Source organism: Arabidopsis thaliana, chromosome 3 (assembly GCF_000001735.4).
Source record: "Arabidopsis thaliana chromosome 3, partial sequence".
Classification (NCBI taxonomy): domain Eukaryota; kingdom Viridiplantae; phylum Streptophyta; class Magnoliopsida; order Brassicales; family Brassicaceae; genus Arabidopsis; species Arabidopsis thaliana.
In genome coordinates this window covers 15,447,454-15,473,344 of record NC_003074.8, presented here as the reverse complement: position 1 = coordinate 15,473,344, position 25,891 = coordinate 15,447,454, and the positions used below count along the sequence as shown (strand labels likewise).

Sequence of the window (25,891 nt, the reverse complement as noted above, 5' to 3'; positions counted from 1 at the left end):
CTTCTTCTTTGGTTTGCAACTTTTCTGCTCGAGATTGGCTTGTATTTTACATTCAAAGACATGTCTACATATATACATGGTTAAACTATGACTTCGTTTCGTTTGGTTGTACTTCTAAAAATAACTCTTTCAAACAACAGTTGTTAGGTTCTATATATGAAATCTCTAATTAGTTGGAACGACAACAAAATTTAATAGTTATTTCTTACCAAAAGAAAATGGTAACAAAATGGTCTATCACGTGAATATACTATGTTTGGGATTTACACCAATTTCATAAATAAAACAGTTAATTAATTAAGACACAAAGAAAAGTGTAAGTAATATGGTAGTATAATTGAACACAATCTCTCAGAATATGGTAATATATATTATTTCAATTTTCTCTTTTGTCAACAGCACTCAATGGTAACTTAGTTGCTGCCAACCACACATTACGTTCGATTTCATGATTTGTTGCCTTGCCTAACAAAAAGAAAAGTAAAAACATTTACATAAAAAAAAATTGAAACGTTTTATAATGGTTAATAGATTCTTGAAAACTAATTCTCCACAATTTGTCTCAAACAATTAAAGATTTTAACCATGACTTTGTTTTTTGCTAAATGATTCTTGAATAAACATTTACAAAGTGCTATAAAAGGAAATTACCATTTGAAGTCTTCAATTTTCCAAATTTAATGTCAAAAAATAAAAATTTAGGAAAGCCGCTGGGGCAGCTCCCCAACACCTCCCTTCCTAGATCCGTCCCTTGGCCCAACTAGGTGATAACACTGTATTTTACTCTTAGGTATATGTTTATCATCATTTACCTTTGCATTTGCTCATTGTATCATATCATTTTGCACCATTTTAACTTATTTTGCATACTTAGGCATCTAAGATCATCTTGCATATGCATTGCATGTTTTGGTGTGTTTTCAGGTGCAGAAGGAGCTAAAAAGGACTCTACTCGATCCATTCACTCGATCCAGGCAGGTACAGAAGAGGCATCACTCTACTCGACCTCTTTACTCGATCTAGGATGCTACAAAGGAGGCTGTAGTTTACTCGACCCTCTTACTCGATCAAGGCAACCTAAGATGAAGCAGCAGATTGATCTACTCGCCCCTCCTACTCGATCCACTACTCGATCCATTTACTCGACCAAGGGTGACCATCTTTACAAGACTTGTTGAACTATCAAAGCGTCTTTGGATCCTCCTCATTCCCCACTCAACCAGACATTTGAGCATACGGATAGGAGAGGATGAAGCATCTACTCGACCAATTGATCACTTGGAGCATAGACACAAAGGCGCAAACTTTGCAGCACCCTCTTTACTCGATCCCCAAGATCGAGTATTCGCCCAAACCGCCTCAAGTCTCTTGTCTTCTAGTGAATCTAGGGTTTCCAACATTTTAGTATAAATAGATCACTTTGGGATTTGTCCAAAGGATCTATGCTTTATCTTTCAGTTTTTCTTTGTGTTTATGAATCTTGAAACCTTAATTACTCTTAATCTATTTCGTTTTTGCATTTAATTGTTTAAGTAAAGTTGCTTAGCTTGTTTAGATCTACATTTTGGTATGATTTTAGTAACTTCTGGGTTTGTGTTATTGAGAATGTTGCTTGAGTAGTGATTAGGAATCTTGAGGATGGATTAGATTAGGGTAATCTCTAGGTTAATTAGGTGGTTAGTGTTTAGGTTTATACCCTTCTGGATTCGCTTGGCCCCTATGCGATTATCGCTTGCTAATGTGGAGATTCGATCATAGACGTCCAGCGTCCAAAAGACGTTCAAATGGATGTCTGACCTACGAATTCCAGAGATTTGTAGACTCGACCAAGGGATTGGCTTGTCTGCCTATTGACTTTGGTTGATTGTTTCTTAAACCCCGTTCTTTCATGTTTCATCAACGAGAGTTGAGATTAGGAAGTGGTAGAGTTATGGGGGTCTCTGTCACGAGAGTGGATTGACCCGATTTTTGAATCTATCGTCATGGGTATCTACCTTTCGCCTATTAGCCATCTGATGAACCCTAGAGTTGCCCTTATCAATGAATCCATCCTTAGAACTTCTATTAGATTTATTTGTATCTCATGTTGATTGCACTTTTATTTACCTGTTATTTGTATCCCCTATTTGTATCCCCTGTTGATTGCATTTAGGTTATTTAATTTTGTTGTCTGTTGGTTCTACTCGACCCAATGATCGAGTAGGGCTCTTAAGTTCTCTTTCTTTCACTTGTTTGAATCCTGACCTAGGATTGTTACTAGAAACCCACCATCATTATAATCTGGCTTGACTTAGTTGTTTCTGTACACATCTTGATTGCTAGCAATACAGTGGACTGGATTGACACCCCCTATAGCTGCAACGACATGTTTGTGTTTTAGGGGAATTGAACTGAATTACACATTCACCATAAGCAGACCTGAAGCTATAAGACATATGTTGTGTCTTAGACTAAGGTTGATATTAAGTGTCTAAAAGGAGCAAAACATGGACTTAGAGTCCTTTAATAGCTTATAGCTTCGACTTTTCTTTATTACGTTATAAAAATCATTGTTGAACAGTAGGACATGTAACTACATACATGTAAGACCGTGAAAGGAAGTTCTGATGGGAAATTTGTTTAGGCTCATATAGTGAAAATTGTTTACATGAAACTGTAAGTGTATATGCAGCTATGGTTAGTGACGTAATTTATTGTGTGGTTCTTTTAAAAACTTTGGTTGACTATACTTTAGTTGTATGATATCTAACAGGGCAAAATATATGGAGACTTGTGTTGAAACTGTGGAATACATTATTTTTTTTGGAGTACCAATTTCAATCAAGAACGAGAAAAAGGTAAAAAAATTAATTGATGAGAGTTCTCTTGTATTATGAACAATTAATATCATAATCTAGGTAACAACTTGCTTTCCATGTTAAAATGAAGGAGAAAGAGATAAATGTGGATAGATTTGCGAGAAGCGAGATAGATATAGACAGTAATTCATTGCCGTGAGGAAGAAGAGATCATATTGTGACATTATAAGACAAGATTATATTATTAGATAAGGAAAAGAAAATGGAGAAAATAGTTATGACATGACCTTTGAAAGCAACATTTGGTTCATATATTTAGAGGTTTTTGGTATTAATGTCTTTAGGTTGAGTGGTGCGATATACATTCCAACGTTTTTATGTGTATTTTATCTAAGCTTCTTCAACCTGTTCGAAACTATTTTTCTTCTAAAGTTTTAAATCTGACAAGTCCGTATACACATCAAACGAACATCCAAACATACTTGGAATGATCTGAAATTTAGTAGGAGACGTGGAACTAAGTTTTGGTATAAAAGACATCGAATTTCGAGTTCAAAAGGTTAAATGAACAATATTGTTTCGGGTTGTTTATTTATAGGCTTATGGAGCTATGTTTCGTTAAGGTTAGTAAATTTAAATTTATTCTCTTTTCAAGCACATAATAACGAATGTTTTACGTTGAAGAAGATGGAGAGAATGAGGAAGAAAATGAGGAAAAAGACGAGACATGGGAAGGGGAAGAGGAAGAAGAAGAGAATAACAACGACGCAGACGGTGAAAGTAACGACTACCATGGTCATGAAAATTTGACAATAAAGATAACAAAAAGAAATATGAAGAGTATACAAAGACATGTGTTGGCAATAATTTGAATATGAAAAATGAATTTTTTTAAATGGTAATTTAAAAAATTTAGAAAACAACACATTATAATTTATACGATTATATTTAATAACTATCATCACTCAAATATAATTTTCACCAAAATATATCAAATAACTCCACGAGTAGCATGGGGTAAAAACTTAGGGGTCAAGTCGATATGGTGCTTATCCATTCATTAGAAAGAGAAACAATATTTTACTGTATTAGTGAAGTTGTATTTTTGGAAGTATCTATCTCTTAAAAACTTTTGCAAAGAGTAATTATGGGAAGTCCTAAGTTGTTTTGCTTATAGGGCTGAGTTGAATTAATCAATGGTTCTGAAGCCAATTTCCCTTTTGTTCTAGCACATTTTTTTCTACGGCAGCCAGTATTAACTTTTTGTTCGCTATACGAATTCCACCAAAATTTTACTATTGCACTAGGAAAAACTGTTACCATAGAAACAATATTAGATATATAGGCAAAGCTACGAACATGGAAACAATATTAGATCTATCATATATAGGCAAAGCTGCGACCATGGACTTGGGTAGGAATCTCTTTACCATTTTTGACAAAAAAATATTTCAATCATCAATTAATTCAATCTTGAAATCTGTTTTTGACAAATGCAAAAATATGAATAGTTTATTAAACGAAAAAGTTTCAGTTCATGAATTAGAAAGTAAATAAGTATCAAATGACGAGCATATCTTTGATTTGGCTCAAAGTTAATAGAGTAATAGTATAATAAACAAAATTTAATTGGGAAAAATGTCAAAAAAGCGCGAACTTTCAAATTTGGGACGAAAAAAGCATGAACTTTCGAAATGTCATTTACATCACAAAGTTTCATTTGACTTGGCCATTTTGGGCACGTCGTTAAATTTCCGTTAACAGCATTAACTTTCTGTTACAAATTTCTGTTAAATCGAAACGACGTCGTTTTTAGATCTCCAAAACGACGTCGTTTCATTAGAAAATAATGATGCAAAATCCTCGTCCACAATGGCTCGAACATATGACCTATTGGACTCATATGGGGCAATATACCGCTGAGCTACGACAATAATTTACAATAATAACAAACATTGCATACATATACTAACAAATATAATATACTATTAATTAAAAATATATGCAATAAATTAAAAACAACAAAATTAAAAAAAAAAATTAAAAATATTAAATAAACTTACCATAATATATTTTAAATTTCAAATATTTAATTATATATATAAAGACATCTTCTATATTTGAAAAATTATAGATCTCTCTAGAATTCACATAAGTCTTTGCAATTGTATTTTTGGAATAGATACAAACTGAAAAACTGAAAATTGAAAATAATTAGCATAAGTCTTTTCTATTGTATTTTCTATATTTGGAATACATAAAAATTAAAAACTAAAAATAATTTCTCAAATATAAAAAACATCTATATAGAAATTTAATATTTCAAATTTCAAAATATATATGTATGGTAGGTATATTTAAAAACTTTGTATATATTTGTTTTCTTGTAGTTTTGTAATTTATAATTTATTGTATATATTTTCAATTAATTGTGTAGTTTTATTTGTTAGTATATATATGCTATGTCTTTACGCAAACTTTGGAGCACCCTCTTTACGCGATCCCCAAGATCGAGTATTCGCTCAAACCGCCTCAAGTCTCTTGTCGTCTAGTGAATCTAGGATTTCCAACATTTTAGTATAAATAGATCACTTTGGGATTTGTCCAAAGGATCTATGCTTTATCTTTCAGTTTTTCTTTGTGTTTATGAATCTTGAAACCTTAATTACTCTTAATCTATTTCTTTTTTGCATTTGATTGTTGAAGTAAAGTTGCTTAGCTTGTTTAGATCTACATTTTGGTATGATTTTAGTAATTTCTGGGTTTGTGTTATTGAGAATGTTGCTTGAGTAGTGATTAGGGATCTTGAGGATGGATTAGATTATGGTAATCTCTAGGTTAGTTAGGTGGTTAGTGTTTAGGTTTATACCCTTCTGGATTCGCTTGGCCCCTATGCGATTATCGCTTGCTAATGTGGAGATTCGATCATAGACGTCCAGCGTCCAAAAGACGTTCAAATGGATGTCTGACCTACGAATTCCAGAGATTTGTAGACTCGACCAAGGGATTGGCTTGTCTGCCTATTGACTTTGGTAGATTGTTTCTTAAACCCCGCTCTTCCATGTTTCATCAACGAGAGTTGAGATTAGGAAGTGGTAGAGTTATGGGGGTCTCTGTCACGAGAGTGGATTGACCCGATTTTTGAATCTATCGTCATGGGTATCTACCTTTCGCCTATTAGCCATTTGATGAACCCTAGAGTTGCCCTTATCAATGAATCCATCCTTAGAACTTCTATTAGATTTATTTGTATCCCATGTTGATTGCAATTTTATTTACCTGTTATTTGTATCCCCTGTTGATTGCATTTAGGTTATTTAATTTTGTTGTCTGTTGGTTCTACTCGACCCAATGATCGAGTAGGGCTCTTAAGTTCTCTTTCTTTCACTTGTTTGAATCCTGACCTAGGATTGTTACTAGAAACCCACCATCTTTATAATCTGGCTTGACTTAATTGTTTCTTTACACATCTTGATTGCTAGCAATACAGTGGACTGGATTGACACCCCCTATAGCTGCATCGACATGTTTGTGTTGTAGGGGAATTGAACTGAATCACACATTCAACATAAGCAGGCCTGAAAAACCTGTTTATCAATTTGGCGCCGTTGCCAATTCATAGTTGCATTGTTACATTCAAGATATCAGAAACTTTTAAGATCAAGTTCTTTTACATTTATCAAGTTACGAACTCATATTTTCGTCTGCTTGTTTTTGTGGTATAGGTACTAATCTTTGTGCATGCAAACTCGATCCAAAGGTTCTGCACACCTACTACCATTCAGAGACAGAATTGACAAAATAGCTCGTGAGTTACAAGAAACCAAAGCAAAGGCAGCTTGTGATCAGAACAGACCACCTGCTATTGATCAACATAACAGACCAGTTGATGTTCAAGACCCACCTAATGTTGATCAACCAAGAAACATTGGTGCTGGTGATGCCCCAAGGAATCATCACCAAAGACAAGGGATAGTGCCTCCACCAGTTCAGAACAACAACTTTGAGATCAAGAGTGGTCTCATCTCAATGATCCAAGGAAACAAGTTTCTTGGTCTACCTATGGAAGACCCCCAGACCATCTTGACAGCTTTGATAGGCTCTGTGGCCTTACCAAGATCAATGGTGTCACTGAAGATATGTTTAAGCTCAGACTATTCCCCTTCTCTTTGGGAGACAAGGCACACCACTGGGAGAAGACTCTACCCCCAGACTCACCTCATGGGACGATTGTAAGAAAGCTTTTCTCGCCAAGTTCTTCTCTAACGCTCGCACCGCTAGATTGAGGAACGAGATCTCAGGTTTCAACCAGGAAAACAATGAAACTTTTTGTGAAGCTTGGGAGAAGTTTAAGAGCTACACTACTCAGTGCCCCCATCACGGTTTTAAGAAGGCTTCATTACTAAGCACACTCTACAGAGGAGCTTTACCAAAGATCAGAATGCTACTTGACACTGCCTCCAATGAAAACTTCCTGAACAAGGATGTAGCAGAAGGATGGGAGTTGGTCGAAAATGTAGCACAATCTGATGGGTGCTACAATGAAGACTATGATCGCTCAATGAGAGGAACTGGAGGAAGTGAGGATAAAAAGAGCAAGGATATCAAGGCTCTGAATGAAAAGCTAGACAAGCTGCTGCTGGCTCAGCAGAAGCAGATACACTACATCACTGATGAGGAGCACTTCCAAATGCAAGAAGGGGGGAATGACCAAACTGAAGAGCTGTGCTACATCCAGAACCAAGGAGGGTTCAACAAGGGGTACAACAACTACAAGCCCAACCCAAACCTCTCCTACAGAAGCACTAATGTAGCTAACCCTCAAGATCAAGTGTATCCACCACAATAGAATCAGTCTAAGCCATTTGTTCAATACAACCAAGGCTATGTCCCTACACAACAGTTTAATGGAGGCTACCAACAGCAGAATCCACCACCAGGATTCACTTAACAACCACAACAAGCACCAGTAGCTCAAGATCCTGACACAAAACGAATGCTTCAACAAATCATCCAGGGTCAAACTACTAGAGCTCTAGTTCTGGAAAAACAATTGGCTGAGATTAATAGTAAAGTTGACTGTTCCTACAATGCGTTAAGAAGCAAATATGAGGATCTCACATCTAAAATGACATACATGGAATGACAAGCTGTTTTCAATACCTCCTCAACGTATACAGGACAACATCTAGGAAAGGCCATTCAAAATTCCAAGGAATATGCACACGCAGTCACACTCCGTAGTGAAAGGAAATTGATCAACAACCAGCCAACAGAAAAGATCACTGAGGACAATGAAGTTCAAGAAGGGGAGGACCAGCATCAAAACGAAGTTCAAACTAATGAACCAATTAAACTTGATCAACCTTCAGACTCACTCGACCCTCTACTCGATCGAGCAAAGCCTACTTTTGAGGAAAGAAAAGTCGCAGCTTCAGAAAAAAATAAAGAATTTGCTCCGCCACCCTTCAAACCGACTTTGCCTTTCCCATGAAGATTCAAGAAGGAATTGATAGAAAAATACAAAACCCTTTTTGATAAGCAATTAAAGGAGATTGAGCTAAGAATGCCGTTAATGGATGCTTTCACGCTCATTCCACACTCCCACAAGTACCTCAAAGATCTGATTATGGAAAGAACCAAGGAGGTGCAGGGAATGGTGTTAATAGGCCATGAATGCAGCACCATCATCCAGAAAAATATAATACCAAGAAAGTTGAGAGATCCTGGATCCTTCACCCTACCTTGTTCAGTAGGACCATTATCTTTCAGTAAATGCCTATGTGATCTGGGTGCCTCAATTAGCCTCATACCCCTATCTGTAGCCAGAAGATTGGGTTTTAGTAAATACAAGCCATGCGGTATCCAACTGATATTAGCCGACAGATCAGTCAGAATACGTCATGGAGTTCTCGAAGACCTGCCTGTTAAAGTCGGATCAATAGACAACCCTACTGATTTTGTAATACTGGAGATGGATGAGGAGCCAAAAGACCCATTGATCCTAGGAAAACCATTCCTAGCTACTGTATGAGCTATTATCGACGTCAAGAAGGGAAAAATCGACCTAAACCTAGGGAAGGAGATGAAAATGACCTTCGACATTAACAAAGCTATGAAAAAACCGACAATCAATGGCCAAGTCTTTTGGATCGAAGAAATGGATAGATTGACTAACGAATTACTGGAAGAACTTATAGAAGGAGATCACCTAGCAAGTGCCTTAACCAACGATGGAGAAGAAGGGTACCTACACTTAGAAACCCAAGGGTACAAAGAGTATCTTGACGCCCACATACCATTGGACGGACCAGAAGAGTGTTTGAGGAATTGATTGTTCCCTCAGAAGAAGCAGTATCAGGATGCACCATGAGCCTAATCGCTGAAAAAACAAACTCTATTGAGATGCTCGACCATGGAGGAGAGAATATAAGTTCAGATGACTGGTCAGAACTCAAAGCTCCAAAGGTTGACCTTAAGCCTCTTCCAAAAGGTCTGAGGTACGCGTTTCTCGGTCCAAATGACACTTATCCCGTCATTATTAATGATGGACTACGTGATGAACAAGTGAACCAGTTGTTGAATGAGCTTAGAAAGTATAGGAGGGCAATTGGGTATTCTTTAGCTGATATTAAAGGAATTTCACCTAGTTTATGTACTCATAGGATTCATCTTGAAAATGAATTATATACTAGTATTGAACCACATAGGAGATTAAATCAAAATTTGAAAGATGTGGTTAAAAAGGAAATTCTTAAATTGCTTGATGCTGATATAATCTACCCAATTTCTGACAGTACATGGGTCTCTCATGTGCACTGTGTACCCAAGAAGGGAGGAATGACTGTAGTTAAAAATGATTTAGATGAGCTCATTCCCACTAGGACTATAACAGGACATAGAATGTGCATTGATTACAGGAAACTAAATGCTGCAACTAGAAAGGACCATTTTCCCTTGCCATTCATTGATCAAATGTTAGAAGGCTAGCTAACCATGTTTATAAAGGCTGCAACCCCCTAAGACAGTTAAGGATATCAGGAGCTTCCTAGGCCATGCAGGATTTTACAGGAGGTTCATAAAAGATTTTTCAAAGACTGCTCGACCCCTCACTAGATTGCTGTGCAAGGAAACTGAGTTCAACTTTGATGAAGATTGTCTCAAAGCTTTCCATTTGATAAAGGAAGCATTGGTGTCTGCCCCTATCGTTCAAGCACCTAACTGGGACCACCCATTTGAGATCATGTGTGACGCATCCGATTAAGCAGTTGGAGCTGTCCTAGGCCAAAAGATTGATGGCAAACTTCACGTCATCTACTACGCAAGTAGAACGATGGACGAAGCTTAAACAAAATATGCAACCACAGAAAAGGAGCTATTAGCTGTGGTTTTCGCCTTTGAGAAATTTAGAAGCTATTTGGTTGGCTCCAAAGTGAAGGTCTACACAGACCATGCAGCACTAAGGCACATCTGTGCCAAGAAGGAAACCAAGCCAAGACTTCTAAGGTGGATACTATTGCTTCAAGAGTTTGACATGGAAATCATTGCCAAGAAAGATGTTGAGAATGGAGTTGCAGACCATCTCTCTAGGATGAGAATTGAAGATTCGGTCCCGATAGATGACACTATGCCTGAAGAACAGCTTATGTTCTACGACCTTGTTAACAAAAGCTTCAACACAAAGGACATGCTGAAAGAAGCATATGTAGTTGAAGAAGAAAAGTTGCCCTGGTATGCAGATTTAGTCAATTATTTGGTTAGTGGTATGATCCCCAGAGTTTGGATGCATATAAAAAAAAGAAGTTCTTTAGAGACATCCACCATTACTATTGGGATGAGCCGTACTTGTATAAAAAGGGGAGTGATGGGCTATTCAGGAGGTGTGTCTCTAAAGGGGGAAATTCAAGGTATACTAGGACATTGCCATGGATCCACCTATGGAGGGCATTTCGCAACCTTCATGACTGCTCAGAAAATTTTGCAAGCAGGTATGTGGTGGCCCACAATGTTTAAGGATACTCAGGAATTTATAGCGAAATGCGATCCATGCCAAAGAGTTGAGAACATATCCAGAAGGAATGAGATGCCACAGAATCCAATTCTTGAGGTAGAAGTTTTTGATGTGTGGGGAATAGACTTCATGGGTCCGTTCAACCCTCCCTCATATGGAAATGCTTATATTCTGGTAGTAGTGGATTACGTCTCCAAGTGGGTGGAAGCAATAGCAGCACCAACCAACGACCACAAAGTAGTCCTGAAAATGTTTAAATCCATTATTTTCCCTATGTATGGAATTCCGAAGGTAGTGAAAAGTGATGGAGGCTCACATTTCATAAAAAAAGTCTTTGAAGGTCTATTGAGAAAACATGGGGTTAAGCATAAGGTTGCCACCCCCTATCACCCTCAGACCAGTGGCCAAGTGGAAGTATCAAACAGACAGATCAAGGCTATACTCACAAAAGTTGTTGGTGTCTCAAGAAGGGATTGGTCAGCTAAACTTGATGAGACTTTATGGGCCTATAGAACCGCATACAAAACGCCTATTGGGTGAACCCCATTCCAGATTCTATATGGGAAATCTTGTCATCTACCAGTTGAAGTAGAATATAAAGCCATTTGGGCAACCAAACTTTTGAATTTGGAAATCAAGGGAGCTCAAGAGAAAAGAGCAGTCGACCTGCATGAACTGGAAGAGATTAGGCTGGAAGCATATGATAGTTCAAAAATCTACAAAGAAAGAACAAAAGCTTTTCATGACAAAAAGATCTCACCAAAACATTTTAACATTGGAGACCAAGTTCTGCTTTTCAACTCAATACTCAAGTTGTTTCCAGGAAAGCTAAAATCCAGGTGGTCTGGGCCTTTCACCATCAAGAGGTACTGCCATATGGGGCAATTACTCTTACTAAGGAGGGAAGTTCTGAATTTACTGTGAATAGGCAGAGGGTCAAACGTTATAGTGCAGATTGCCCTATTCCTGAAGGAACTACAGTTGACCTCCAGGAACCCATCAATGCCTAAAATAGTAAGAAGTCTAACTTAAGACTTTAAACTAGCTCACTTGGGAGGAAATCCCATGTCTATCTCTGTACATATTTAATTTTGATATTTTGATATGCTTTTTAGTGTTTTTGGAATTCAGGAATAAATCAGGATTTGTAGAGCTGTGAACTCTGTGATCAAGAAATATCTACAACATAAGCATTTCTACTCTATCAATTGATCGAGTAAAGTTGCATCACCATTTTACTCTATCAATTGGTCGAGTAAAGCAACTAAACGACCAAGCTTGGTGATCGAGTGGCCCACTTGTCTCCCCGTCATTCTATTACTCGGTGGACAAAGCCTTTACCCATCATGCTCAATCACTATTTGGTCAACACCCTTATCCCAACAAAAAAAGCATAGGAGACCATCCTCCTCCACTCATTCAAATCAAAACCAAAAGATAAGATATCACTCTTCTCACCTTCTTCTTTGTGCACACTTCAACACCATCTCTGTCATTTGTTTTCTGCTTCACACAATCTCAAAAATTTCAGCTTTCGGCTTCCTCCAAAAAATAAAAATCACTTGCCCCCCCCCCCTGTTTCACTCGATCCATACTGCAAGTGTTTTCTTTGTTTGAGACTTACCTACTAAGCTTTAGTTTTGATTTATGAAAGTTTAGCTTCACCATGAGTTCAAACAACAACGAATCCTCCATGGACGCCGAATTCAACGTGGATGAGGCTGAATCTTGGTCTACTAGGCCTGAGAGGGAGATGGAAGAGTATAGGCGGTTCAGTCAATACGCCACCAAGGTCCTAGCTCGTGATAGAAGAAGAGCGGAAATTGCAAGAGGTAAGAGAGCTATGGCCGAAGAGAGAAGTCTTGTCGATGAAGACCTTGGTGGGGATGAAGACTATGTCCCTGAAATGACTCCAAGAGCCACTAAGTCCTTGATGAAGAAGACTAAGCTATCACCGGATGGATACTATGAGCTTTTGGCAGCTCACGAATTCCATGGCACTCGATACCCCCACTCCGAAACCATGAATGAGCTTGGCATAACAGAGGATGTCGAGTACCTCTTAGAAAAGAGTGGTCTTTTGGGTCTCATGTCCAACCCTCACTCGGCCTACAAAACTTGAAGCGCTTCAGTTTCTTCTTCTCTGGAAGTAGAGTTGTTTCAGGGGCTATCTAGCCATGAAGCAAGAGAAGAAGGGCTTGGGTATATCACATTCGCAGTCTATGAAAAAGACTATGTTTTGGCTATCAAAACTCTTGAGGATATGTTCGGATTCCCTAGAGGGACTAATGTTAAACCTAAGTTCAAGAAAGAGGAGCTTTCGGATCTTTGGGTAACAATAGGTGATGACGCACAATTCTCGTCCTCAAGGGCCAAGAGCAACGCAATCCGAAACCCCTGCATTCGGTACTTCCAGAAGGCAATGGCTAACGTCCTCTACGCAAGGGAGAAGACCGGACCGATTAACAATGGCGAGATAGAGCTGCTGGATATTGCCCTAAAAGATATCCTAGTCTACACCAAGAACAAAGTGCCTATGAAGGGTGACACCAACTATGCTTCACCATCAATGCGTTTATTGAATCATCTTTGTGGTTTCACGAAATAGGCACTAGCGAATAAGCAGAAGAGAACCATTTCTATAGGAGGGGTGATAACACGTATACTAATGGCTTGTGGAGTGCCACTTCAGTCGACTCCCTTTGCCCCTAGATGGATCGACATTCCTCACCTGAGATGGGCTTTGTTTATTGAGCATCAGAGTCATGAGGGGATGCATATTCTCAAGTTTCAGCATAGAACGGAAATGGATGCCAGGCTTCTCCTACCCAACCAAGAGCTCACAACCATCACAGTGAGAGGTAACATCGATTTCAACCCGCCTAATGAAGAACTCTTCTTCATGGAACGAGCACCCCCGACGAGAGAGGCTCCAGACAATGAAGAAAGGGTTGAGAGTGAAGAAGGAGCTGAGAATGAAGAAGGAGATGAGAATGAAGAAGCAGAGGAGATGAATTGGGAGAACTACAATGCGAGTAGGTTCCATTTCAAGGAACACAAGCCACCACCAAGAGTGAGTAAGAGTCTGACTGTTGCGCACAAGAATATTGGTTCGATTAGTGCTTGGAATAAGTTTCAAGAAAAGATGTTGGAAAAATGTGGCAAGGCCATAGCCGCAATTCAGGCTGTATTGAGCTGTTCGTCCTCAGGCGCCACCATGGTGAGAGAAAACCGCCCTGAAGAAGTGGTTTCAAGAAGGCACATAATTTCACCATCAAGGCAATCTGCCTATGAGCAACGAGAGGTAAGTCGCCCACAAGCTCCTGCAAGACATTCATCTCATGAGCACCGCGAGCAGAAGAGAAGGAGAAAAACAAGAATTGTTCGTCCAAGAAGCAAGGACCTCCTTATGTCCAGCAGAAGATCACTCGACCAAGATACTCGACGTGATATCGAGCAAAGTGTCGAGTAGAATCCGTGGGTTCAGAACGAGCAGAACGTAGAGCAAAATCAGTGGGATCAAGATGGGCAGTACTCGAGAATGAATTGGGATGCTTACCATGGCATCAACGAGCAGGAACCCACCTCTGACAACTGAGGTAACACCACCTCACTCATTGTACATACCATTAGCGTCTTTTTATTTTTCTTGTGTGTTTTGTGCTTTGGTGTTGAATTCTCTTTCAGATTTTTATTACACAAGGGACTGTGTAATTTAAGTTTGGGGGAGGGTTCTAGACATGTTTAACATTGTGTTCTCTTTTCTTATTTCAAATTTTGCATCATTTAAGGCATAGAAAAACCATAAAAATTTGAAAAAAATTCAGAAAATTATTTCACAAAAAAAGAGTGTCATGTAGATTGCATATCATTTTAGGATTGTATATAGAGTGTTTGCATTTAGGATTGCTCATTTGCATAGGGGATAATGATGATTTCAAACCGATAAGCATGTTTTGATTCAATGAAGTCAGTTCAATGCCCAGGTTGTTAGTTCTCTGTTGCACAACCGATTGTATCTCTGAAGTAAGACCGCACTCTGCTTTGAATTTGTAACTTGACTACACAACTTTGATCGAAACTCGCTTATCTGATGCCATTCCCTATCTATTAGAACCTGAACTGAATTTGCAATTATCATGTCTATGCATTGTTTGTGAACTCATGGCTACCATATACATACTTGGATCATCTTATTCATTTCATCACCCTATGTTAATCCAAATAGCTGTCTCTCATTTTTAGAGCAGTTTCCCATACCCTTAGCCTAACCTTATTTCAAGCCAAAGATCATTTGTGTGTGATTGTGAAGTCTTTTTCGATTGAACTTGGTATAACGTGTTAGGTATGAGCCGACAAGAGCAGTATTTCATGTAGACCTAGCCCACGCTTTTGAGATTAGCTAGGACTAGGTGGAGACTTGTATTTGGGATTGGGAATGTGTATGGAATGAATGGGAACGAGAGTGAGAATGAGAATGAAAAGAAAAGAAAAAAAAAGAGAGTAAGAGTTTAGAGTTCTAAGGGGGATACAAAAGTGTTAAGTCTAGTAAAGGATTTGGAATTCAAAGAAGTTAGGCATTGTGATTCAAAGAAAAGGGTAAAACGCCCTATGTGCTAAAATTAGAAGAAAAGCCTTTAGTTTGTCAAAGCTTAAAAAACCAAACCCGCTAGACTCTTAAATCGTTTCAAAGACAACCCCTTAGAACATGAACCAAATAGAGAGAAAGAATGAGAAAAAGGGTAGAGTTAGGACATCTATGGGACTGGGATCATTTTCTGAGCTATCATACTATATCATTGGGTAGATGGGAGTCTGTTCTTGTATGTGTCCATTGGGTTTTACCTTTAGCATTCTACTGAAGCTCAATCTTTTCTCTGAGCGTGCCCTGTTACTCGACCAAACCATTAGAGGGACGATTTTTGTCTCTTGGCCTAAGCCCGAAACCAAGTGAGTTCATAACCATTGCATTGCTTGATCCACTGTTCGTGCTTAATGAATGTTAAAGGGAATTGGTTGGTGTGAATGCTTGAATAGATTAAGGCAAGTTGTTAGGTTTCATTGTGACGAGTATGGCTAACGTTTTTAAGTAAGGGTCTATCATCTTACAACCTAGAGTTAGCTACATGGACATTGAGCTTACCCGTTTTATATGCATGCTTCGGTTTTTGAATCCCCACCTTCAAACCTCTCCTTCAACTTAAGATTTTTTTGTTTGCTTGAGGGCAGGCAAGAGATAAGTTTGGGGGAGTTGATAACACTGTATTTTACTCATTTTAGGTGTATGTTTATCATCATTTAGCTTTGCATTTGCTCATTGTATCATATCATTTTGTACCATTTAGCTTGTTTTGCACACTTAGGCATCTAGGATCATCTTGCATATGCATTGCATGTTTTGGTGTGTTGTCAGGTGCAGAAGGAGCTAAAAAGGACTCTACTCGATCCATTCACTCGATCCAGGCAGCTACAGAAGAGGCATCACTCTACTCGACCTCTTTCCTCGATCCAGGATGCTACAAAGGAGGCTGCAGTTTACTCGAACCTCTTACTCGATCAAGGCAACCTCAGATGAAACAGCAAATTGATCTATTCGCCCCTCCTACTCGATCCATTTACTCGACCAAGGGTGACCATCTCTACAAGACTTATTGAGCTACCAAAGCGTCTTCGGATTCTCCTCATTCCCCACTCAACCAGACATCTGAGCATACGGATAGGAGAGGATGAAGCATCTACTCGACCAATTGATCACTCGGAGCATAGACACAAAGGCGCAAACTTTGCAGCACCCTCTTTACGCGATCCCCAAGATCGAGTATTCGCCCAAACCGCCTCAAGTCTCTTGTCTTCTAGTGAATCTAGGATTTCCAACATTTTAGTATAAATAGATCACTTTGGGATTTGTCCAAAGGATCTATGCTTTATCTTTCAGTTTTTCTTTGTGTTTATGAATCTTGAAACCTTAATTACTCTTAATCTATTTCGTTTTTGCATTTGATTGTTTAAGTAAAGTTGCTTAGCTTGTTTAGATCTACATTTTGGTATGATTTTAGTAACTTCTGGGTTTGTGTTATTGAGAATGTTGCTTGAGTAGTGATTAGGAATCTTGAGGATGGATTAGATTAGGGTAATCTCTAGGTTAATTAGGTGGTTAGTGTTTAGGTTTATACCCTTCTGGATTCGCTTGGCCCCTATGCGATTATCGCTTGCTAATGTGGAGATTCGATCATAGACGTCCAGCGTCCAAAAGACGTTCAAATGGATGTCTGACCTACGAATTCCAGAGATTTGTAGACTCGACCAAGGGATTGGCTTGTCTGCCTATTGACTTTGGTTGATTGTTTCTTAAACCCCGTTCTTCCATGTTTCATCAACGAGAGTTGAGATTAGGAAGTGGTAGAGTTATGGGGGTCTCTGTCACGAGAGTGGATTGACCCGATTTTTGAATCTATCGTCATGGGTATCTACCTTTCGCCTATTAGCCATCTGATGAACCCTAGAGTTGCCCTTATCAATGAATCCATCCTTAGAACTTCTATTAGATTTATTTGTATCTCATGTTGATTGCACTTTTATTTACCTGTTATTTGTATCCCCTATTTGTATCCCCTGTTGATTGCATTTAGGTTATTTAATTTTGTTGTCTGTTGGTTCTACTCGACCCAATGATCGAGTAGGGCTCTTAAGTTCTCTTTCTTTCACTTGTTTGAATCCTGACCTAGGATTGTTACTAGAAACCCACCATCATTATAATCTGGCTTGACTTAGTTGTTTCTGTACACATCTTGATTGCTAGCAATACAGTGGACTGGATTGACACCCCCTATAGCTGCAACGACATGTTTGTGTTTTAGGGGAATTGAACTGAATTACACATTCACCATAAGCAGACCTGAAGCTATAAGACATATGTTGTGTCTTAGACTAAGGTTGATATTAAGTGTCTAAAAGGAGCAAAACATGGACTTAGAGTCCTTTAATAGCTTATAGCTTCGACTTTTCTTTATTACGTTATAAAAATCATTGTTGAACAGTAGGACATGTAACTACATACATGTAAGACCGTGAAAGGAAGTTCTGATGGGAAATTTGTTTAGGCTCATATAGTGAAAATTGTTTACATGAAACTGTAAGTGTATATGCAGCTATGGTTAGTGACGTAATTTATTGTGTGGTTCTTTTCAAAAACTTTGGTTGACTATACTTTAGTTGTATGATATCTAACAGGGCAAAATATATGGAGACTTGTGTTGAAACTGTGGAATACATTATTTTTTTTGGAGTACCAATTTCAATCAAGAACGAGAAAAAGGTAAAAAAATTAATTGATGAGAGTTCTCTTGTATTATGAACAATTAATATCATAATTTAGGTAACAACTTGCTTTCCATGTTAAAATGAAGGAGAAAGAGATAAATGTGGATAGATTTGCGAGAAGCGAGATAGATATAGACAGTAATTCATTGCCGTGAGGAAGAAGAGATCATATTGTGACATTATAAGACAAGATTATATTATTAGATAAGGAAAAGAAAATGGAGAAAATAGTTATGACATGACCTTTGAAAGCAACATTTGGTTCATATATTTAGAGGTTTTTGGTATTAATGTCTTTAGGTTGAGTGGTGCGATATACATTCCAACGTTTTTATGTGTATTTTATCTAAGCTTCTTCAACCTGTTCGAAACTATTTTTCTTCTAAAGTTTTAAATCTGACAAGTCCGTATACACATCAAACGAACATCCAAACATACTTGGAATGATCTGAAATTTAGTAGGAGACGTGGAACTAAGTTTTGGTATAAAAGACATCGAATTTCGAGTTCAAAAGGTTAAATGAACAATATTGTTTCGGGTTGTTTATTTATAGGCTTATGGAGCTATGTTTCGTTAAGGTTAGTAAATTTAAATTTATTCTCTTTTCAAGCACATAATAACGAATGTTTTACGTTGAAGAAGATGGAGAGAATGAGGAAGAAAATGAGGAAAAAGACGAGACATGGGAAGGGGAAGAGGAAGAAGAAGAGAATAACAACGACGCAGACGGTGAAAGTAACGACTACCATGGTCATGAAAATTTGACAATAAAGATAACAAAAAGAAATATGAAGAGTATACAAAGACATGTGTTGGCAATAATTTGAATATGAAAAATGAATTTTTTTAAATGGTAATTTAAAAAATTTAGAAAACAACACATTATAATTTATACGATTATATTTAATAACTATCATCACTCAAATATAATTTTCACCAAAATATATCAAATAACTCCACGAGTAGCATGGGGTAAAAACTTAGGGGTCAAGTCGATATGGTGCTTATCCATTCATTAGAAAGAGAAACAATATTTTACTGTATTAGTGAAGTTGTATTTTTGGAAGTATCTATCTCTTAAAAACTTTTGCAAAGAGTAATTATGGGAAGTCCTAAGTTGTTTTGCTTATAGGGCTGAGTTGAATTAATCAATGGTTCTGAAGCCAATTTCCCTTTTGTTCTAGCACATTTTTTTCTACGGCAGCCAGTATTAACTTTTTGTTCGCTATACGAATTCCACCAAAATTTTACTATTGCACTAGGAAAAACTGTTACCATAGAAACAATATTAGATATATAGGCAAAGCTACGAACATGGAAACAATATTAGATCTATCATATATAGGCAAAGCTGCGACCATGGACTTGGGTAGGAATCTCTTTACCATTTTTGACAAAAAAATATTTCAATCATCAATTAATTCAATCTTGAAATCTGTTTTTGACAAATGCAAAAATATGAATAGTTTATTAAACGAAAAAGTTTCAGTTCATGAATTAGAAAGTAAATAAGTATCAAATGACGAGCATATCTTTGATTTGGCTCAAAGTTAATAGAGTAATAGTATAATAAACAAAATTTAATTGGGAAAAATGTCAAAAAAGCGCGAACTTTCAAATTTGGGACGAAAAAAGCATGAACTTTCGAAATGTCATTTACATCACAAAGTTTCATTTGACTTGGCCATTTTGGGCACGTCGTTAAATTTCCGTTAACAGCATTAACTTTCTGTTACAAATTTCTGTTAAATCGAAACGACGTCGTTTTTAGATCTCCAAAACGACGTCGTTTCATTAGAAAATAATGATGCAAAATCCTCGTCCACAATGGCTCGAACATATGACCTATTGGACTCATATGGGGCAATATACCGCTGAGCTACGACAATAATTTACAATAATAACAAACATTGCATACATATACTAACAAATATAATATACTATTAATTAAAAATATATGCAATAAATTAAAAACAACAAAATTAAAAAAAAAAATTAAAAATATTAAATAAACTTACCATAATATATTTTAAATTTCAAATATTTAATTATATATATAAAGACATCTTCTATATTTGAAAAATTATAGATCTCTCTAGAATTCACATAAGTCTTTGCAATTGTATTTTTGGAATAGATACAAACTGAAAAACTGAAAATTGAAAATAATTAGCATAAGTCTTTTCTATTGTATTTTCTATATTTGGAATACATAAAAATTAAAAACTAAAAATAATTTCTCAAATATAAAAAACATCTATATAGAAATTTAATATTTCAAATTTCAAAATATATATGTATGGTAGGTATATTTAAAAACTTTGTATATATTTGTTTTCTTGTAGTTTTGTAATTTATAATTTATTGTATATATTTTCAATTAATTGTGTAGTTTTATTTGTTAGTATATATATGCTATGTTTAGATCGATATTAATACAAGATGGTATACTACAGGTGAAACTCTTAAATTAACAATCAAACTACAAGTGTATAATCTTAAACACTAAACAATATAGATAATATCAACAAAACATATAAAATTCACAGTTTACTATACATTTAAAATCAAATAAAATAATATCAAATATTTTTAAATCATCTTTACAATAAAAAATTTTAGTTTAACTAAAATATATACCGCAGGTTAATATCTAGATTATAGGGCTTATTGGATCTAAAGACGGATCATCAAAAATTTCTTAAACTGAAGCAAAATATATTGAATATTCAAATATCTATTTGTTACCAAATTATAAACAAATAAGTCAATTTAATATTTTATATACGAAATCAATTAAATCTTAATCACATAAAAATTAGCACAAAAAAGTATTCATCAATTAAAAAATTATCAAATCTCTGTGTTATATAAGTTTTGATACTATATTCGAATAAAGTGTAATATACCTTTTCAATTTGTATTCTTTAACTAATCTTATACCTTTCAAAATCGACTATCGTTTCTTATCTCTATAGTATTTTTGCAAGACATTTTTGGTGGATTTGGATAAAAGTGCATTCGGGTTATATGATACATTCTCCTATTAAATAAATATGGTGCACTCCTATGTTATTAGCTAAAATGTTTAGATTCTAATTCAGAGTCATATCATTAATAAAATTAATATTAACAAAATAAATAGCTTTCTGGCAAGACGGATTTGGAGGGACGGGTTTTTGAATCAACATTAATAAAAAAGTAAAATATAATTAATCCACCGTTTCAATACGGGTTAAATCTTTAATTTATTATTTATTAAGACCACTAATATTGAACATATCAAATCATCCTAATTTAGAAAAGATTATATAAAACCAAAAATGTTATGTGGTATGTATAATGTTACTATATATAAAATTAAACTATAGATATAAATGTATTAGAGAATGATACAATTTGCAAAACTTTTCTATATAAAAAATTATTCTTAAATTTTAAAAATTACTATTTTTAAAAAAAATCACGGGACGGTAAAAAAATTACAGAACGAGTTCTATTTTGGAATTGAGTTATATGATGGATGTATTTGAATCAATATTTATAAAATTTAAAAATATTATTAATATGCTGTTTTAATAGGGGTTAAAACTTCAGTTTTTTAACAATTATCTCATGGATTCGTGGTATACTGTTACTTAATAACAATTATAAACTGTAAAATATAAATATTTTATAAAAATAAAATTTGCAAGTTTTAATATATATTACTTTTAAAAAACTAAATCGTCCCGCGGTATACCGCGAGTTAAAATCTAGTTTATTGTAAAATCCTCTCAAATTCCACCTAAAACCATGAGATTTAAAATTCTTTATTTTTAACTAAGGAAATCCCCTAAAATTTAAATAATTCAATCTTTAAAATGTTTTCAATAATAGAGGATTTTAAAGTAGATTTTAAAATCACAAGTTCGATAACATTAGATTTCATGAGACTTTTAAAAATTTATAATTGAATAACATAGGATTTGTTATTTTGACACAAATCACTTAAAATGTTTGATTGAATACACCCCCCTTAATGACTTTAACTATATCTTATTGATGATATTTAAATTCTAAATAGTAGTCAACACACTTTTTCTGTATTTTGTTTAGTAATTTTTTAAAACCAAAATTTTAATCTTATAGATTATATTTTGCTATACAATTTAACTATTTATTTCATCATAATAATCCCAATTTTGATTATGCACACGTTATTTAAATAGATAAGTACTTAAATTTTATATCAAAATAATATGTATATCATATCTAATCAATATAATTACTTCATATTAAAATAATTACAAATAACAAAACATAATGAACCAAAAAAAAAACCACAACTTGTTTTAGAAATGAAACATTGTTTAAGATATAGTTTTGCTATATTCTATAATCTCATCAGTTAGTTTTACCTATTATCAAACTCATATTAAATGACTTAAAATTTATAAATAAAACATTAAAATTTTATATTAACATTTTCATCATATTAAAAAAAAAATCAATCCCTCTAAGACTTATTTTTCTAATTTTGGTGTTTTCACTGATGACTACATGCATTAAAATTCTTAGACTAAAAAATAAATATAACTATACAAATATTCTCATCGAGTATTCAAATAAAATATTATATTACATTGAAAAATACAATTTTACCCAATTAAATATATGTTAAATAAATTAGTTTATTATTTTAAACTGCAGTGATCTTTTTTATTAGTTATTATCCATACTAATGATTTTGTTTTAAACTAATACATGCTAGATTTATTTAATTGACTAATAACACATGTAAAAACAAATTTGTTAATTTTCTTTTTGGTTAGTAAAAAGAATTTCTTATATATATGTAGACATAAAAATTAATATATGTAAATTTGTTTACTTTTTAGGTTCTCTATTTTTTTAAGAGAGTTAAAAAGTTAAATCTTTAATGACACATTGAAACATCTTATCGTTAGACTTGATACGTGTCATGATCTCGTGAGTTAATAAGATGCAAATTCTTATTGATGAGTCTTAAAGTTAATAATCTGAGGAGTAAAAAATGAATGATACATTGAATATCTAAATTTTAAAAAATGAATACATAGTGAGACATGAGTTGAGATCCAAAAAAAAAAGAAGACAATGAGACAAAAAGAAACAATTTTCTTTGATTCCTCAACATCAATATACTTTGCTCAAATATTTGTCAAGTAAATTGTCGACAATAACTTGATAAGCTCTTTCACTTGGATGATAGCTATCCCAAAATATATAAGCTGAAGAGTTAGAACACGTAAATGGGTTCAATGAGTTACATAAATAGGAGATCGTGAGCAGTCCTTTACCGCAACATCCTCTATCAGCCACCTCAAAACCTGAAACAAAATGAGATAATTTAAATAAAATTTAGTTTAAAATAGATAATAAAAATGAATTATAAGATAAATTTTAAATATATATAAATTATGTTAGATGGACCTGCCATATTTTTTAGGATGTTGGATCATGTCAAAAAGAGTATCATAAACATTAATGTAAATAATAACACCATCCAACTCTTTATCTAAAGAATCTAGTGCTGGAGAAAGTCTTGCGTTAAATTGTTTTGCCATATTGTTTAGAGGTTGATTACATCCTCTTGTAAAGAAACCTCCAAAAACTGTTCTTTGGAGTGGAACACAACCAACAGGGACTGCACTAAACACTCCAATTTTTCGAGCTCCAAGCTTATGTAATTCCTAATTATCAATTATAGTTAAGATAAAGTAGTTAGTGGGTATAACAATATATTATTGATATATATATAACTACAAATAAAGTACTTACTCTCACGAAATGAACAGCAGAGTCAGCCAAGAAATTGGCATAAGAGGTACGATCATATCTATGAGCTTGAGCTAAATAAGTGTGAGCAAGGTCATTGCTACTAGACACCACGAGAAAGAAACTATGTTCCAAGATATCTTTGGCTTTTTCTTCTCCGAAATGCCTCTTGATCTTTGATATATATTCTTTGAAATATATGAGTTGATCCCACACCGATATCACTGACTACAAAAATAAACATAAATGTACGAAAAAGGAATCACCCATAAAAAAAACTAATGATCGTGATGGTGAAACATAAGATATATTGTACCATAATTTTTGCTGTCAATGGATCATAACCGGTTCCTCCAGATGCAAATGTTACACCTTTAAGAAGATCATGTGGCTTCAAATATGGATTCATATATGCTGGTAATGTCTTAACCAATCCCAATTTTTCCGCTAAATTATTTTTAAACATACTTATCAGAATATATAAATAGCTATAATCTATAATTTTCTAAATTATAAAAAAATGACTCAAATGGTTACCAATAAGATCAGAAGGAACTCTTCCATCAGAAAATCTTCCAGTGGCAAAGCCTCCAGGATAATCTTTACCGTATGGAGGGAAGTTACATTTAAGAAGAGTGGGAAGATTATTGTTATTTCCTGTATCCATTATTGAATCTCCAAAAACTATTAGCGCGGGGATCGTTACGTTTTTCCCTTGCTTAACTGCATAAGTCTCAACGGCGATTAAAACCAAAGCGAGCCATATAATTTGAAGCTTCATCTTCTTCTTTGGTTTGTAACTTTTTTCCTCGAGATTGGCTTGCATTTTACATTCAAAGACATGTCCACATATATACATGGTTAATGGTTTCGTTTTGTTGTACTTCTAAAAATAACTCTTTCAAACAACAGTTGTTAGGTTCTATATATGAAATTTCTAGTTAGTTATTACTTTGATATTAGTTGGAACGATAACGAAATTTAATTGTTATTTCTTACCAATAAAATGGTAACAAAATGGTATATCACGTGAAAATACTATGTTTGGGATTAACACCAATTTCATAAATAAAACCGTAAATTAATTAAGACACAAAGAAAAGTATAAGTAATATGGTAGTCTAACTGAACATGATCTCTCAGAATATAGTAATGTAAATTAATTCAATTTTCTCTTTTGTCAACAACACTCAACGGTAACTTACTTGTTACCAACCACACATTACGTTAGATTTCATAATTTGTTGCCTTGCCTAACAAAAAGAAAAGTAAAAACATTTACATAAAAAAATTTGAAACGTTTTATAATGGTTAATAGATTCTTGAAAACCAATTCTCCACAATTTGTCTCAAACAAATAAAGATTTTAACCATGACTTTGTTTTTTGCTAAATGATTTTAACCATGACTTCTCTCACTTGGTTTTGTACCACATATATATCTTCATGGCATTGGGTATTTATGTTTGAAACAAATATTACCTCTAAAAATCGAAAAGTCAAACAATCGACTATATAACGTCTTGCAGAAATGGGGAAAGATCATTACCATTAGATTTCAACACGCTGCTTATATGAGATGGTGTTATGTTGGTGGTAGTGATAGTCTTTACGTCAAAACAAGTAGTCGACTTGTTCGAAAGATGGTTTTTGTATGGACAAGAAGGTTTCAAGGATCTGTCCTACAAGCAACAGGATCATCCGCATCTACAAGAAGGATCCTAATCTAGACGATGACATTATCAACAACCATATGCAAATGTCGAGCTAGATTCTCTAGGCAATGCCGTGCTTATGATCCTTGAGAGGCCTATGGCTAAATTTATAATTGTGGCCTTTTTAATTATTAAAAACTCAGTTAAGAAAATATCATCCAAAATTTGGTAAGAAAAAAATGTAAATAGAATAAAAAATATGTTTAGAAGAATTATAAAATAATAAAAGATGAAAATAAAAATGGAAA

General features: G+C 34.9%; 1 protein-coding gene and 2 pseudogenes across 3 annotated transcripts; 2 read left to right on the top strand and 1 right to left on the bottom strand.

The window, feature by feature from the left end:
• Positions 1-6,539: 6,539 nt before the first annotated feature.
• Positions 6,540-11,804, top strand: AT3G43566 (annotated as a pseudogene; the record flags this gene model as incomplete). The annotated part of the gene is made up of 1 exon: positions 6,540-11,804.
• A 671-nt stretch (positions 11,805-12,475) lies between these two features.
• On the top strand, positions 12,476-14,407 carry AT3G43563 (annotated as a pseudogene; the record flags this gene model as incomplete). The annotated part of the gene is made up of 1 exon: positions 12,476-14,407.
• Positions 14,408-23,287: 8,880 nt separating this feature from the next.
• Positions 23,288-24,710, bottom strand: AT3G43550 (GDSL-like Lipase/Acylhydrolase superfamily protein; the record flags this gene model as incomplete). The annotated part of the gene is made up of 5 exons (NM_114223.3): positions 23,288-23,481; positions 23,585-23,844; positions 23,933-24,157; positions 24,246-24,376; positions 24,467-24,710. The coding sequence occupies 5 exons, from the start codon at positions 24,708-24,710 to the stop codon at positions 23,475-23,477; spliced, it is 867 nt and encodes a 288-aa protein (NP_189941.3). The 3' UTR covers positions 23,288-23,474.
• Positions 24,711-25,891: the final 1,181 nt, after the last annotated feature.